Genomic DNA, 18,198 nt, shown 5'->3' on the forward strand with positions numbered 1-18,198 from the left:
TCATGTACATATCATGTATAGGGATCCATTTATTTGATACATTTATGTAATTTTATGTGTAAATGTCAAACTGTAACTATAGAAATTCGTCATATAAAATATATAAAGTGCATACATTAATTAATAATAATTAACATCATATTTTACGGTACAATCACAACATCCAAGGTCCCATATATTACAACAAAATGTCCAAAAGAGAACAAAATAATCTCATACAATACAAGAGATTATGCCTAGATAAAGTGATTACCCTAGCAAGGTCATCACGGAATCTGTCCATAGTCCTATCGTTGGCTTGTGAGGTAGACACATTCTAGGCATTTTGAGAAGGGGCATGTTTCCTATACCTTGTTGGTATGGTAGGTACATAATCTGGGTCCTGATCACATCTATGAAAATCGTTGTCAAGTGCATGATTTTCATGGATAAAGTTATAGAGACACATGGTAGCCGCAATAATCATCTTTTGCTTCACCATCGGATAGCTTGACATCTTGAGAAGAATTCTCCATTTCATTTTCCATACACCAAATGAGCGCTCGACAACATTACGAAGACTTGAATGCAAATAGTTTAAGACTTCTTGCTCACCACTAGGCGCCGGACCGCTTCTCCAATCTGGAACATGGTACCTTTGACCTTTATATGGTGATAAGTATTCGGGTTTATTCGGGTATCCAGCATCAACAGCATAGTATTTTCCTAACACGAAGTAGTGCAAAGTCAATATAAAGTGTTGACGGAAGAAAGAATGAATGATAAGAGACAAAATTACCAAGAGGGGGATGTGGAAAGATATCTTCATCAGCTTGAAGAGCATTATAGAGAATAGTAGTGTCGTGCATAGAGCCTGGTTGACCAATAGATGCATAGGTAAAGCGCATGTCAAAATCAACCACCGCCATCACATTCTGTGTTGCTTTACCGGACCTCCCAAGATATCTAAGAAAATCTTTTGGAGGTGGTGTTGCACTAATATGAGTCCCATCAATAACTCCAATGCAATCTTTAAAGTGTAGCCACATCCTTTGATCATTTCTTATCCTATTGTGCACATTATGAAAGTTTGGATCCTTAGGTATGATATAATGCTTGGACATGCCGACTACACAATTTAGAACCTCCTACTAATTGTCTCCCCAGAATGCTTGAATTTGTTCTGAACAGCACCGTTTGACCAAGAATGACCATGTGTGAGGAGAAATATAGCAAGTAATTCCATAGAGCTTATATGAATAGAGGAAGTTAACCCATAGTCCCTCACCAATATGTCATGCAATTGGTAAAAGAGAGGTGCATCCATTCTAACCATCCTATGGCTTTCACCTGAAGTGTTCAATGTTTCCATTAGGCAAGCAAAACCAAATAGCTGTGAAATCCTTGGCGGATTCTTGTCATAATAGGTTAAAAAATAATTGTTTATGAGCATGCAGTAAGAGACAAGTTTGATTGATTTTGTCTCATAAGTTGCATGACCCTCATATCAAACAATTCATCATCTTCTGATTCACTACCATCCATATCACTTTCAGAAGAAGACATCTGTATAGTAACAAATAAGGAACAGATCATTACATTTGACCACTAGGACATCAAACAAATAAATAATAGGTCATTACACATACATGGATATGAGAGGCCAACAAAAAAATAAGTAGCAGATAATTAAAGAACACACTATAGAAATAACTAATAGGTCTGGAGAAAAATTAAAGAACACATGATATAGATAAACATGCAGCATGCATGTAACTCACAAGCTCCCACTACTTAGCCCTTCTTGTTCACAGTCATCCACTCATGCTTCATTGACAGCCAATTAAAGCGTTCCTCGGGTGTATCCAATGTCAAAAACATCTCTCTTTCAGCTTTCTTGGTAAATATTTGAGTTGCAATGAAGTGCTCTTTTGTGCCAGCTGTAGCACCACATGCCTTCACTAATTCCATTATATCTTTTATGCAATAGCCAGGTGTGTCTTGTGTTCTTGCCAAGACAACGGATTCACAAGATGCGGTTGTCCTCTCATTCAATTCTACAATTTTAGCCATCTGTTCTTGCATCCATTGTCCTCCACTAGTCTTTACTTTTTTAACCTTCTTTTTGTCAACCACACGACGTCTTTTTTCTTTAGAACTAGAAGGTGTGCCATCCTCGCCATCACTATCATCATCGTCGTCCATGTTGACATCCTTATTATTATCATCTCCTGGTTGTCCTTCAGTACCTTGGGGTAGGTCACCACTAGTTGGGGCCCAATGATCATCACCTGTGTTCCGAAGATCTTCAAACATGACAGACAGTTCATCTTCATTTTGAAGTGCTCGGTCTTTAAACTTGGATATGCCTTTGAATTGTTGCACACGTACAAAAAAAAAATGTCAGCTATATATTTACACAAACACATACATAACAAGTAGCATTGACAGGAAACAAATACACTATAAACTTACATTGTTTGTCTTCTTCCACCATCAATCTGAAGCGGTATACATTTTCTTTACAGGGTCCCAGCCTGCCCCTGTTTCTCTTCCTAATTGTTTCCAATTGCTGTAATCTTTCTTCATCTTGTCCCATTTGTTCTTGAACTGCAGCTTTGTATAAGTTAACCCAGTCCTCTCTTTGAACTATACAATTACATTATTGTAGCCTTTCCTGTTTAAGTGGGATCCCGATCGATTCTTGGCCCTAACTTGCTTGGAAAATAACTCACAAACTATTTTAAGGTTCTCATCACACCAGTCCGCACTATCATCCTTCATGGTGCTGTTATTACACAAGCATGATCAATCAAATAATTGCATGATAGGAGCCTGCTGTTTTCAATTACACAAATCAAGCAAGATTTATTTTCTGAATAGTATCGATAGCACTAGATACTATTTTTTCCAGCAAGATATGGACCAAATGCATGCAAGTGCTTGTCTAACAACTTGACAGGGACATCAAATTCATAGTTTTTCCTATACTGACAGCGCTAGTAAATAGGATCAAATTTTCTACACCACAAATCTATATAGAAAGCATGTGTCACGCCTCCTACGCATGGATTGGCTTATCTACCTACCAAATCAAACCTTAAACAAATATTATTCTTGCCATGGCCTACGGATCTGAGTGAGAGAGGGAAAAGCAGGGCCTCACCTTTGGCCAGGAGAGGAGTGCTCGGCTGCAGCCTGGAAGGAGATCCTAGGCTCCTGGCAGTGCAGCCCCCTAGCGGACAATTGTGGCCTGGGGACGAGAAGACAGCGGTGGCTTTGACGGGAGCGGGCGCCAGCGGCCTGCAGGGGAGTAGTTTGAGGCCGACCTTCACACAAACGGACGATGACGGCCTTCAGGTGAGCGGGTGACGGCTTCCTTCAGGCGGCAGCCAGTCGACAACGCCGGCGCAGGTCGGGGCGGCGCACGCCGCAACCCTAGTTACCACTCCGCCTTCAACTCAGGTGCGAGTCGTGGGCAGCGCAGGATGCGAACTAGTGGGACTTGGAAGGATTGGGGTTTTTTGCTGTCTATATACCAGTGGCAAAGGTGGGTAAATAACTCCGAACTTGAGGCCTAGGTTCGTAATCGGAAGGGTGGGGAGCGGGTGGTGGAGCGGGAGAAACAGGTTTTTTTTACTCTCAGGTTCTAGTACAAAACGAGAGAGCGATTCACGTTGATTCTACTGTGGAGCAGCCTTTTTTTTTTGTTTGGCTAATCTAGAGCGATTCTCATAGAGGAGTTGGAGCCGGGAGCACTACCAAACAGACCCCTAGATCTCCTCTGCTATTCCCTGTACTCGACCACCGACTGCGAACTCTCTCGAAGGACCGAGCCCACGACGCCAACGCCCGACGATCGGACGTCGCTCTGTACTCGCTCGCTTCCATCTGACGGCTCAAAAAAAGTACTGACGTGGGATGACGCTGTGCGATTTTTCTCACGCGAATTTGGTTATAGAGATTGCCGTATGTGACAACTACAGCAAGAACATGATCTTCCACAGGGTACAAGTCACTGATGCCGCCTACCACACGTTTACCAGTCGCCATGATAACTAAGATTATGGAAATCAAGGGGAATCAAACCTGAGCAGCAAGCAAACTATGACAATGTATAGCAGAAGTTATCTTGAAAGATAGACCACCAAGGTAGAAACATGTGGTATTTGATCCTCCATGACATTCAGAAAGGTCATACGAAGCAGAGCATTCCACTGAAATAGTGCGGAAACACACAGATCGAAAGGTCATCATATCTCAAGGCTTGAATATGGAACGCTACCGCATGCAGAACAAATAAGCTTAAATAGAACCAAATGGTGCAAAGCACATGGTAGAGTTGATTCAGACTTGCGAAAATGCTTGCCATCAGACAGTTCAGTCGTCAGATCACAAAACTCTAATAATAACCAGCGCAGAGGGTACAATGAAGCAACTAACTTCTCAGGATATAATACACCGTTAGTTTGACATAACATACCATTATTATTTGCTTGCACTCCGCACAACCACTACTAACCATCTACTAAATAGAGCTACAAATATACCTAGCACAAAACTGCTACATTAAATTCTCCATTCGTTCCAGACATAGAGCAGCGCAGGCAACTGAAACCCAGTAGCTTCAATGCACGTTCTCACGAGGTGGGGTTATAACGAAGATGCTGCTCATAGTAATCTATAAGCTGCAAGCAAGAAAAAATAATTGTTGCGGTGTTATTCGATTTTTCCTTCATCAAGTGACATGAGAAGACAATGAGCTCATACCACCAAGGGGTTGTTAGCTTTCAACTCCTTGTCATCCACAAATACCTCCTCTCCGTCGGACCTGTTCATCATGTTGGTTAGGAAAATTATTCAGCAAAATTCGTAAGAGAAAAACATATGTACTATAGCAATGACAGAATGTCATCCCCCGTGTGGAGAATAGTGATTACTGAAGGGGCATAATGGCGAAATGGCAAAGGGGAGTTGTGTAGACCAAACATGTAAAACACATCATGCTAATCGAAGCACAGAGAAAAAATAACATGCCATGATAACTAGTGTCGAGAGTTTTTCCCTGACAATATGTCCGTAAGAATAACGGGTTATCTTCTTGATCTAGAAATCAAACAAGAGACAAGGCATACGCGAAGTATACAGGTTTGGGCTCCCGATTGGAGTAATATCTACGTCCTGTGTGGTTGATGATGTATCTGTATTCACTCGCGTATAGACAATGTGTCTAGATCTATTATAAGGAGTAAATAGGATCTAAACTAGACTAATGACAAAATTATCGAGTATCTTCTGTGGCCCTAGTGCTTGCGTCAAGTTGCAGATTAGTTTGTGTTCCTCCGGAAAAAGAGTCTCTCTTCAGGGGTCTAGATCCCCACCTTATATAGGGGTCTTGTACCACCTTCTATCTCGCCGTAGTCAATAGGAAGTCCTTTATTTTGTCCACCAAGAAAGATCAGATAAATCTGGCTAGAATACTAGTTGTTCTCAAGTTAGATAACCAATCTAGATCTTCCTAGTACACTCCTTCTGGACCTCCGGGAGTATCAGGAATTGCATATTTGGTTTTGTAATATCCAAAGTTGTTAAACATATACACGATATACCTTATCCCATATGGTATACTCTTTATGCGTATATACCTCATAGTTAGCTATTCGACAGTAACCCCCTAACTCTGCTCAGGAGGAAGAGTTTCTGCAATTTCCTACTCGAGTACCGCCAAGTCTAAGCCTGGTCAAGTAAAGTGGTTCAGGCTTGCAGTCGAGATAATTGAGTAAGAACAGATCCTATTCCGAATATCGAGTAGAACCACAATTAGGTCGAGCACTCTGTTGTTAACCGCACTCAAAGCTCAAGAAATAACTAAAAACTCAATTAGTTAACACCTGATTCTGAGTAGAGTTAAAAAACCTTTCGAAATTTGAGTAGATGAGTATAGGCGCATTTAATGCATGCAGAGATTTGCACGATATCATCACTCTGCCTTTAACGCCTCGAGGCGCCACAGAAACGTGTTCCGAAGCGAAATCGTTTTCCTAATTTTACCCGGAGATAATGTCTACTTATTCCCTCGAGAAGAAACTCCATTGCCTCATCTTTTCTGCTTTCGCCAGACTCTCGCTCTTAGATTTCTTTTCTAAAGTTTTTCAACATTGTCTACTTTTGTTCGAGAAATTTTTGTTCTCCCTCATGAAGAGGAATCCTGATTGGACGCCTCTGCCATTGGGAGTGCTAGACCTCATCTCCAACAAGTTACCACACTCAAAAGATTTTGCCTTCTTCCGCTGCGTTTGCTCCATCTGGAGTGAAGTGCGCAGGGTGGCTAAGTTCGCACCATGAATCCTGAAAGGGTTGTTCGTGCACAACGATGGTTTGGTGGAGACGCAACGTCTGGGAAGCGAAGCAGTCTTCGACCTTCATTTTCGAGGTTTAGCTGGCAACAGCAAGGAGATGATCAGGGCCTTGAGCAGGCTCTTGATCGTTCATCGAACGAGGGCGTCAGATCAAAAGTAGGGTATCAAATCCGATGACCGGATGGTTTTTCGATCTCCCGCCACTCTCATATGATGCATTCTGGGTGAACCTGGAGGGATGCGTGGTACGAAAGAATGGAAAGTTATTTATAATCGTTGTTCCAAGAATGTCGTGCTTCCATCTCCAGATGATAAAGGACGTGCGCGTATATCTTGTGGACGAGTTGTTGCGGTGGTTCTAGATCTCCAGACGTAAGTTCTGGTGGCGTATTGCAGATTTTCTAGATAGAATCACCTCAGGAGATCCATCTAGGACCATAGCAACATTGGAGCATTCGATGCCTGAGTTCGAGCTCTGGCAACCCAGTATGGGGGTACTCGGCTCATCTTGAACGAGACCCGCGCCTTTTTCTTAAGCCTGGGGCGACCAAATTAACGACCCTGCTGATCACAATGCCTCAACGCTAATTTCCATTTATGTCTTTGGTGATGATATATAGGAGCTACTAGATTGGAAAATTATCCCCTGGATGAAGGAAAGAACAATCCTACTAGGCTTGACATTTGAGGTTGTTCCACCAGTACCCGGGATTACCCATCCTGACCAAAGTTTGGGCTTTCGCCGAACGAGCTCATCATACGACCGGGATGAGTACACAGTGCTTGAGATTTCTTACCACGACACAATTTCCAGTACGCTCAAGTCCCTTGAATGGAATTTTAAGTGATGTTCTTGTAGGTGGCTATCACCCAAGCTTTCTCCTTAGATATGTAATAGGTTTCCTAATATGCTTTTGGCTGGCGATTGTAAAAATATTTTACTGATATATTGCTTAACCTAATATGCTATTGCTACTGTTTCCTTGTCGATGAAATAGAGTTAGCATGAATAGATGCAAAACTGATTAGCACATGCTATCACCACTTTCGAGATTATCTGACTATATATCTGTTAATGCCTGAAAACTCAATCAAACAAGCCATTAGATGTGTGGCTTTGGAGTAATTACTCGAGGCGGCCAAAAAAGGAATAAAGAAAATACTAGTGTAAAACTATAAACAAAACATATGATGGCCTTTAATAAACTTTTACTGACTGTGCATTTGATCAGCATAGGAATAAGAACTCGCTAGAGAGCACACGAGACTGACTAGGACTTTCAGAACCTTTGTTGGCCATTAGACGTGAGATGTCTGATAATCTCGATGTCATTATGCCTTATGAGGTGTAATTGTCTGTCATCGACCTAACCTATGCCTCCATTAGTTCTATCCAACACGATCAACGCAAAGCTAGATAAATTGTTGCAAAAATACTTACAAAAGAATATGGTATTATTATGTAGCTCTTGACTTTCTGATCAAGGAGAAGATTTCTCGAGTAGAGAGTAAAAAGAAGAACATACCTATACTATTAAAGGAATATAGCGTAGCCCTCGACCTTCTACTCGATGACGGAATAAAGTGAAGAGTAAAACCTTAACATCGAAAGTATGTGATGTAACCTCCGACTCTGTTTGATGTGATAATCAAAACAGAGAGTAAAGCATATACACCATACTTGATGTGGCCCCTGTCTCTTACTCAATAACTGGATTCGAGTAGCTAATGAAGCATAGGCGTTTAATATTATACAATGTGGCTCCTAGCCTTCTGAATGGCGTGGTAACCAAAGACAAAAAAGTGAAGCAAAGCATCGAAAAAGTATAATGTAGCCCCCAACTCTGCGCTCAATGTGATAATCGAGTGAAGAGTAAAGCATAAGCATAAAAAATGAGTGATGTAGCCCCTGACTCTCCGCTCGATGTGGTAATCGAGTGAAGAGTAGAGTGTAAGCATCAACACACCGTTCTCAACCGTATACACGATGGGCTTAGCCCCCCAGCATTGGATTATAATTATGTTGTGGTCACCGAGTAAACTCAAGCGGACGGGTAGGTGAGCATTAAAAGCTCGCTCCCGTTCGTGCTCGTTTTCACCGCAAACTTTGATTTGACACGTCATAATGACCATCCATCCCTCTTTGCAGAGATTAGACAGGTCATAACGCTCCCATGACGTCTCAACTTTCGCCGGGAGTGCAGCGCGACCGAGGCATTCTTGAGCACGCTATCATTTCAGATCTTCACGGCTCTGTTTACATAATATGACCCGTTCCCATAGCTATAAATAGATGGGACTTGAGGCTGTTTATTTCCACTCAGTCTCCTCCCTTCCTTCCTTTGCCTTGCCTGGTAGAACTTGTAGAGCTTGAAGCCAAGGCCTCCAGTTAACCGCCATCTCCCGAGTCGAGCTCAAGAATTAGAGAAGAGGAAACTTTCTACCGAAAACCTCTCGCCATGAGTCCACCCGACATCATCATCATTTCTTCCAACGAGGAGGAATCGAGTGAGGGGTCTAGAGGAACAGAGCACAGAAATCACTTTTGGGATGGCCAGCCCCTCTCCCGACAGGTGCAGCGCTTCATTGGCGCTTATGCCGTGCGACGAGCGATGCGAATGACACGAGAGAGGGATGAAGCTGGTGATGATCCTGATGAGATCATCGACCAGGCTACTGACGAAGTTTTCAGCAATCAAGCCCCCGAGCCCTCGATGGCGAAGAAAGTGTTGTCGTCTTCTTCGTCGACAACCACCAGATCGCCTCCGCAGCCCGCGAAGGCTCCGCCAGGCTTACCGGCGTCGGTCTGCAGCTCCAGCAGGGTCCTCACGTCGGCCATTTTTCCTGGCCTTTATGCTAGCCGACGTTCGATTCTCAGGGTTATCAGCTGCCACCCCAAGGAAGAGTATAAAAGATTTCTCGACTCGTTTAAGGGCAAATAGGGATCCACACACTTCTGAACTCTTAGAGGTGGTGGATCTTCACTTTTTGCCACGTAGGTCTAAGAGGAAAAGAAAAGGTATGTAATAGGGTAGTTAATCTGATAGAATGTAATCAACTTACGTGTAACTTGTCTTATCTAATAATGAAATTATCGGAGTTGATTGATGCATCTCGAGTTCTCGAGTCATACTGATCCAGATCGAGTAACTTCAACTACTATATAGGGTCCTTCGCACTTAGAAGATAACTTATGATAATGAACCTGTTTCTGCACCTTTTGTAGGACAAGATCTCTAGTAGCGAGTCTCCTAAGCTGGATTTGTTGACTATGATATCTATGCAACGCTTACTGATACTTAACCGCTCAAATGGATGCTCGATCACGGTACTCCTCGAGTAAATTGATGTCATCCGCTCGTAACTGCTCTTGCCCCTCTTCCGAGGAAGTTTACACTCGTGATGATCCGAACCGCAATTCAATCGAGAGCACTGCTTCTACTCTGTAGACCAAAACGAACGAGTTTCACCGGTGGCCCTGTTAATCGAGGTACGAACGGCCCATAGTACCGAGGGAAGTTCCACCCATCGTTTTGAGGAAGCCTTTAGCCTATCGAAAACCCAAGTTTTGAGACCCTGCTAGATTATACCATTGGCACGCTCAACCTGATCGTTGATCTGGGGTGAGCTACAAAGGCGAAACAAATTTTTAGTGTCGAATTCTGCAGAGAACACAATAAGAGTCCCGCTTTTGAACTGGCTACCGTTATATGTAATTATCCGATGTGGAATTCCGAATCGGGTAATTATGCTACTCGTGAACTTCTTAGCCACTTCTGCGATTGTCTTCCCAACGGGTTCAGACTCAATCCACTTAGTGAATATGTCGATAGCCACAAATAGGAACTTGTAACCGTCTTAGGCTCTTGGGAATGATCATAGGATATCCAAGCCACATACAGAGAAAGGCTAATGGGGCCGGTCGAGTGGTCTTCCTTCCGAAAAATTAGTAGCTCTCGCACTTTTTGACCAGCTCGGAAACATCTTGAATGGCAGTCAGCCAATAGAATCCCTAGCGAAAAGCTTTTCCCAAAGTGCGATAAGACGTATGATTACCACACATGCCTTTATGGTTATCGAACAATAATTTATTATCCTCTTCCTTAGTGATGCACTTCATCAAGATTTTATTACTCCCCTTTCGGTAGAGCTTACCATTAACCAAATCGAAAAGCTTGGACTTACGAGCAATTTTATCTGTAGACGCATCATCGTTAGGGATGATACAGAGTCATCCAAGTCAGCTCGCATTCGAGTAGTTCAGCTATCGTGTCTGTGGTTTCTACCTCGCTGACTTAGCCAAACTGCTGGTCAGGTTGGGCAGCATCCGTTCACCGAACTGTCGTGATAGATGGCTTAAAGAGTTTCTCGACGAAGACTCCTACGGGCATCGATGCTCGACAAGAAGCGAGTCTAGCAAGTTCATCTACACCAGAGTTATTACTCCTTTTGATGTGCGTTACTTCTAGCCATTCGAACTTTCCCTCAAGCTTTCGCACCTCATACAAGTAAGCCACCATGTTATCGTCCGAACACTAGTACTCCTTTTGTACTTGGTTTACGACTAGCTGTGAGTCCTCTTTCACGAGAAGTTGTTTGATTCCAAGTGACGCAGCTATGCGAAGGTCATTTATCAGTCTCTCGTATTCTGCAACATTGTTGGAAGCTTTAAAATATAATTGAACAACGTACCTAAGTTCGTCGCCCGTCCGAACACTAGTACTCCTTTTGTACTTGGTTTACGACTAGCTGTGAGTCCTCTTTCACGAGAAGTTGTTTGATTCCAAGTGACGCAGCTATGCGAAGGTCATTTATCAGTCTCTCGTATTCTGCAACATTGTTGGAAGCTTTAAAATATAATTGAACAACGTACCTAAGTTCGTCGCCCGTCGAAGATTTCAGTATGATGCCAGTCCCCGAGCCTTGAAACGTGAACGATCCATCAAAGAAGAACGTCCAGTGGTCCTCGACCACACTTGGCTTAGTTTCGTCAATGCTTGTCCATTCGGTGATGAATTTCGCCAGTACTCCCAATTTCATGCTTGTGCATGATGCATAGTGTACGTCAAACTCATGACATCCTTCAATAGATACGCCGTCATGATAGTGACCTTATGCGCCTGAAAATAATGTCGTAGCTTCTGAGAAGACATCAAGACTGCATAAAGCAATTTCTGCACTTGCGGATATCGTAGTTTCGCATCAAGTAGGACTTCGCTCACATAGTAAACATGTTTCTTGGCCTTTTTCTCGAGACATTCCCGTTCGACCACCAGAACTGTAACTACAATATACAAAGAGCTTTGTTTCATTAGACGGGGTAAGAATTAATGGAGACGATAAATACCTTTTTAAGTACTTGAAGGCGTTCTCCGCTTCTTCCGTCCACTCGAACCGATCGTGTTTCTTCAACAGTTTGAAGAATGACATCCCTTGTTCGCCCATCCTGAAAAATGAATCGACTAAGGGTTATCGTACATGTTAGTTTTTGAACCTCCTTTAGTGTTTGAGGTGACCACATCTTGTCGAGAGCTTCAATTTTGTGTGGATGGCCTCAATGCCTCTTTTCAAGGTTGAGCATCATGCAATACTTCCTGAGATTGTCAAATGTTTACTTAGGTCGTTAATCAATGCATCTTCGGTTCTAAACTTGACTACAATATCATCGATATAAGCTTCTATATTGTGCCCAATCTGGGATTGTAATCAATTATGAATACATCTTTGATATATAGCAATAGCATTCTTCAAACCAAAAGACGTCTTTACATAATAAAATACACCAAAAGTAGTAAAAATGATTTTCTCCTCGTCCTCAACTCCCATGTTGATTTGATGATAACCCGAATACGCATCTAGAAAACACAACAACGCACAACCTGCTATGGAGTCGACTATCTGGCCGATATGCGAGAGAGGAAAAGGATCCTTGGAGCAGACTTTGTTTTGATCGGTGAAAACTCACATTCTCCACCTGCCATTAGCCTTCTTGACGAGCCACATAGGATAACGAACCTCTCGAATAAAGCCTACCTTTAGGAGTTTGTCGACCTCCTCTTGGATGGCTTGTTTCCTATCCTCAGCATATCTTCACTGCTTGTGCACCACAAGTTTGGCGTCAGATTCAACAGCTAGTCAATCGCCCCTTTTGGATAGGCTTATTTTCAGCTTTTGCCTTAAAAAAGCTAAAAGCTATCCAAACGGTTGGCTTCTAACCCCAGCTTTTGGCTGCTTGGGAAAACAGTTTTGGCTGAAATGAACTATAAGCTGAGAAGCATGTTCTGACTGGCTTTTAGGTATGCTGAGAAGCTAAAGTTTATTGTAAAAACTAACAATCAAAATTCAATAGCCACAACAGCTTCCTCAGCTAGCTAGAAGCTCCAAAGCCACAACCTATTCAAACGCAACCAATGCTTGATTACTTCCCTAGAGACCCAGAAATATTGGACGGTTGCTATGCAAACACATCTTGGTTTGCTTGGAGGAAAGCAACGAGCTCGAGTTCCTATTTAGGGTCGAGACCAGCCCCGGCCTTGACCGTCTTGATTGGTTCAGATGGGTCGAGGGGCACAGCCTTGACACCACCATCAGTTCTTTTGTCCTTGGTGCCGTTGTTGGTCTCTTCCTTTGTAGCATCGTCAGATTGGGATGTGCTAGCAAAGCTTACGAGCCTGGAGTCACTAACGGCTTGACGCTTCTGGCACTTGGACTCCGCACCTTTTAAAGTAGTTGACGATCGACTAATGTGTTCAACCATATCCAAGCTCTGCTTGTCGCACTTGACTACTGCTCGTTGATCTCTTTTGACAGTTATGGCCCCTTTAGAGCTCGGGATCTTAAGTGTCTGGTATGTATAGTGCACGACAACCATGATCTTACCCAGCATTGGACGACATAGGGTCACATTGTATGCCATCTCGAAATCCGCGATGTCAAAGGTAAGCTTCTTTGTGCAAAAGTTACAGGCGTGCCAAACGCGACCAACAACTCGATCTAGCCAAGGGGCATCGTCGATGAATTAGGGGTTATGTCGTGCAAAGGCTCGACTCCCTTCTTGAGCTACGACCTCTCGATCCTCATCTTATCAAAAGTTTTGGCGAAGATGAGGTTAAGCGAACTACCCTCATCAACTAAGGTTCGAGAAACTTTGATGTTGAGGATAGTCGGATGTACCACGATTGGATATCGATAGTATGTGGAACCGCGGGCGGATGGTCGACTTGGTTGAAGGTAATCAGAACTTCCGACCACCTGAGGTACCGAGTAGGCCCGGTGAGAGCCAGGCTGACTTCTCGTTCGACCAGCTTGTATTGTCTTTTGGACTCATATGCAGTGGATCGATAGGGTGTCCTTCATCTTATCCACCAAGAAAGTTTATCTTACCCACCAAGAAAGTTCAGATAAATCCGACTAGATACTAGTTATTCTCGAGTTGGATAACCAATCCAAACCTTTCTAGTATGCGCCTTCTGGATTTCCGGGAGTATCATGCACCGCAAATTCAATTCCGTAATATCCGAAGTTATTAAGCATTCACACGGCATACCTTATCTGTATATGGTATACTCTTTATGCATATATACCTCATAGTTAGATATTCGACAACCAGACAGGAGAATAGCTGCTCAATGATAAGAGTCTAGATGAGTTATGTAACATCACTTCTTCAGGTGTATGCAATGAATTTAAAGATTCTGGAGCTGACCAATAACTACGTCACTTCAATGTCAGATTGATATGCTACTTCCGAAGCTATGCAATATCTCCTTTGACTAAAGACCATGGATTGCAAATTTACTTGAAATACATAGAAGACCATACTCCAGGTTACGGAGTGAGAGCCTGAGCGCTCAGTATTTTCTTGCCAAAACCACTTTTGAAAGACATTTCCAAACCAAACTGGAATAATGCACAATACAGTCAACAACTTCAAAATTACAAGAATTTATGCTATGAGACCTGGAAGAATTTAATGTCACCAATACTATATAGTAACCCACAACATAACTGTATTATATTTAGCACATGTCACTGTTTGTTTCTGTTATTCAAAATTTGGTGCAGATCTCACTTTTAGGAAGCAAATTCTATAGGACCTTGTCCAAAAAGACCCTCGTGAGATCCCATCCATACTATCCATCTTGTGATCCAATAGCTAATCTGAAGAGAAGAGAGAGGGAGTAGACACATGTTATTACAGGAGAAAAAATCTTTCGTGAGACCGGATCCTATAGAATTTGCTTCCTCACTTCTATGCCTGGATATAGGTTAGGATTTCATACCAATGTATATTAACCAAATCACGTGTTCATTCTAACAGTTAGGAATGTAACCCCCTAAGCTGAGGTACACGAGAATCTCCAAATGCATACTTTAAGATCCCAAATGAACTCTTCCGAAATTAACTTCCTAATACTCATTGGACAAAAGGTTCAGTATCTAGGCTAGCACGAACAATACATACCAAGTCAAGTCAGGCATTTCTGATGCCTTGGGGGACAGTTCCAATCCACAGGGCCACAAATAATACAAAGTAGTGCATAATACATGTTGACTGTATAATTTAAAACATATCACCATTTGTTATTATCACTTGCTGCTACAAACATGGCACTTCCATGCCCAATTATCATTTACTATTTGATACCAATGTATTTTTTAAAATGAATTATAGCTAAAAGTATGTATCCCCTAAGTTGAGGTACACTGGAATCTATGAATGCACATTTAAAGCTCCTGAATGAACTCTTCCTGAATTTTCTTTGTAACATTGGCCTAATTATATTATCCAATCCATTTCATAGGAAGCTCAACACATGAAATATTTACAAGAAATGAAATGCAAAAGTGAATATTTTCGAGGAAAACAATTTCATCATAACCCAAGATTATCAGAACAAGAGATCGATTTCAAAAACCACAAGATGTAAAACATAACAACAATTAACCTAGCTTCACCTTCCACTCTACCCCAATCCTAAATTTATGAATATTGTAGAAAATTGAATAGGCAATTCAAATAATTTCCTAATGTACACGATAAATGCATGAAAATCTTTATAGCTAATATCGTGCAGAAATATACAATTTGAGTTTCAAATTCTTTCACATATTGCACTATCAGCTAAGCGCCTTGGGATAAGACATGAAGTAGAAGATAATGTAAAATTTTCACTAAAGGTGTGAAGAAAAAGAACCAACAGTAAAGGTGAGTAGCACTAAGGACAGCTAATCAAGCACTCTACTCTGATAAACTTGTGGTACAAAGTTGCCTAAGGTAGCATTCTTTGTGGTGATCTTACTCTAATTCGAAAGGGAGCAATGCCAAAATCAATAAGTGAAAATTAAACTTCGTATAGATTAAGAACTAGGACCAGAGGACTAAAGAAGAAGCTACAAAATTAATCACCTGAGTGCCTTAAACGTTATTGAAACTTGTTGCACACCATCCAAAACGGTGGCAAAATAGCGCACTGGCTTGATGATCTTAGTGATATGAATTTGGCTGGCACAATCCTCCCCCTTGTTCTTATCACCGGTTTCTCCTTCTGTGGAATCAACATACTCGTTGCCTGGCTTCTCACTTGTGTGATCACGAAGATCTCCTTGCTCTTGTGTTGCTTCATCCTGCTTGAACCTCCTCACACATCCAGACTTGCGCTTCTTGGCACCAGTCACCTGGCCACCCTGAGATGGGGGTGCCCGTACTGAATTGTCCACCTTTGATAAATTATTTACAGGGTGATGCTCGTCTTGTTGGTCAGTCAAGCTAACAGATAGAGGAGCCCCTTGAGATGGAAGACCGTCCGAGACCACACCGGAACTACCCTCCTGTACTACTCTTTGCCCAAGCACATTCACTGATGCCTCAAGCCCCACAAATGAGGTCTTGACCGTCTTGTTACTATTATTACTGGCTCTCCTACTACTTGTCCTGCAGGGCAATATCTTGGGCTCTGGGGCAGGAGGGCGTGGCAGGGACCGGGCCTCTGACCGAGGCGGACGACCCCGTTTACCGCGAGAAGAAGGGTTAGGATCAGTTGTTGGAGTAGTTGTGGCCTTGCGCTTGCGCTTCCGAGAGGACCTTGGTGACCGCGACCTGCACTCCATGAAACCAACAGGACAAAAAACAATGTTATCTTCTGCAGATGTGAATCGAACGCAGGACAGAGAATTGTTTCACATTCATACCGCTTCTCGAAAGCATCAACAATGTCTGAGCAGGCCTTCAGGTTTTCGAGGGGCTCCCATGTGTTAGCACTCTCTGGCCACCCACGCCTTATAAATCACATCAAAGTGTGAGGAATATAGTATAAGCAATAACGCTTGCAGTAAGAGTGCAGTAAACATGCATAAACACGAACATTCAGCTTTGAAACCTTAGTCCACAATCCAGGAAAGGAGGAGCAATCATGCAGTACACAACGCATATATTGAATGAAGCAAAAATGAAGTTAAGAGGAAGACATGATTCAATGCCTACCAAAGATGGCCACCAAATTGCAAGATGCGACGACATGCAAACCATTTGACAGGAGAACGAAATAGTTAGTTCTAAAATCACACCGCAATTAAAAGAACTTCGGTATAACATTGCTACATTGCCATTGACAGCTATTCTTGAGAATGGAGTTCATGACTCAACATGGATATCGCGCTAGAAACATCCAGACAGCATCGACGAAGGTAGATCAAAGGTCATAATGCATGCTGATATTAGATTGAAACTCCACCAGAAGATTCAGCTCATAGAAGAAACAAGAACATAGGTTCCACGAACTACTAAACAACCAAAATTTCCAGAGGAATTCACAACCCGCTCTCCTTTCTCTCCCAAAGAACAGAAGAATGTACTAAATCAAACAAAAAACACGCCCAAAAGCTAAGAACAGCACAAAAGATTTGAACGACCAATGCTCGGAGCAAAAACTGCGATCCAAGCAAGAATCAAGAAGAAATCAAGCAGAAGCGGAACGCGAAGAAATGGAAGAGATTGGGAGAGGAAGGGGTATCACCATTTGACGAGGTACTGAAGCTTGCCCTTGCGGAGGCGGCGGCGGCGGATGGCCTCGATCTCGAAGAACCCCTCGGCCAGCTTCGGCGGCGACCCCTCCACCCCCTCCTGCGCCGCCGTCTCCCCAGAAGCCTTCTCCTCCCCACCTTCCCTCTCCTCCTCTTCCTCTTCCTCCCATTCCTCCTCCTCCTCCTCGCCCTCCTCACTCTGCTCCTCTTCCTCCACCTCCTCCTCCTCTACCGCCGCCGCCGGATCGCCGGAGCCGTCCACCGCCAGCGAGTCCTTCCTGCTCCGCCCCATGGCGAATCTTGCCCCCTCCCGCCGACCTCTCACGTTTCCCCCGCGCCCCTCGAATCGTCGGGATCTTTCGCAGATTTTGCTGAGCGCTGGTTGTTAGAGCCACCTTTTCTTGGATGGATTTGGGGAGGAACAAGGCAGTGCGGGGGTGTCCGTACAGCGTGACGTTTCTGTAGCAGGGTCAGGAGCAAATCCTAGTTTCCGGTTTTACCCCCCATGCGCCTCCTCGACCATTGGTATGGGTAATAAAAATTAGTTTTAAATTATAGTGGCGCATGCATGTTTTCTAGGTCCTTTGATATCGGAAGCCAAAACGAATTCGAATATGCTCTGTTTGAGTAGAAGTGTCTTATATATTTTTTGCATATGGTTGTAAGGTATATTGAGTATGAATCTAGGTCATTTTTTTTCTCAATTTGGTTGGGTGCAGGCATCCACGTAAACCCAACTAGAAAAAACTTTTACTTTAAGTAATAAATCTAGGTGATTAACTAAACTGAATATGTGGAATGAAATATGGATTGAAAAAGAAAGAGAGGTAAATGTAAG

General features: G+C 42.9%; 1 protein-coding gene and 1 pseudogene across 8 annotated transcripts; both read right to left on the reverse strand.

Moving 5' to 3' along the window:
* Window positions 1-1,773: 1,773 nt before the first annotated feature.
* Window positions 1,774-2,763, reverse strand: LOC133907061 (L10-interacting MYB domain-containing protein-like; annotated as a pseudogene).
* A 1,505-nt stretch (window positions 2,764-4,268) lies between these two features.
* On the reverse strand, window positions 4,269-17,860 carry LOC133907087 (probable chromo domain-containing protein LHP1). Of its 8 annotated transcripts, none has more exons than XR_009907926.1 (9): window positions 17,354-17,859; window positions 16,530-16,616; window positions 15,748-16,437; window positions 11,698-11,784; window positions 11,561-11,622; window positions 11,212-11,458; window positions 11,031-11,134; window positions 4,750-4,810; window positions 4,269-4,667 (listed from the first exon to the last, which is right to left on the reverse strand). XR_009907926.1 is itself a non-coding variant. In XM_062349106.1 (6 exons), the coding sequence occupies exons 1-6, from the start codon at window positions 17,650-17,652 to the stop codon at window positions 4,620-4,622; spliced, it is 1,284 nt and encodes a 427-aa protein (XP_062205090.1). In that variant the 5' UTR covers window positions 17,653-17,859; the 3' UTR covers window positions 4,269-4,619. The 8 variants fall into 8 exon arrangements, 2 of the variants coding, with proteins under 2 accessions (XP_062205090.1, XP_062205091.1); XR_009907924.1 differs by having other exon boundaries at window positions 11,686-11,784; XR_009907925.1 differs by having other exon boundaries at window positions 11,212-11,479; window positions 11,686-11,784.
* Window positions 17,861-18,198: the final 338 nt, after the last annotated feature.

Source organism: Phragmites australis, chromosome 24 (genome assembly GCF_958298935.1).
Source record: "Phragmites australis chromosome 24, lpPhrAust1.1, whole genome shotgun sequence".
Taxonomy (NCBI): Eukaryota; Viridiplantae; Streptophyta; class Magnoliopsida; order Poales; family Poaceae; genus Phragmites; species Phragmites australis.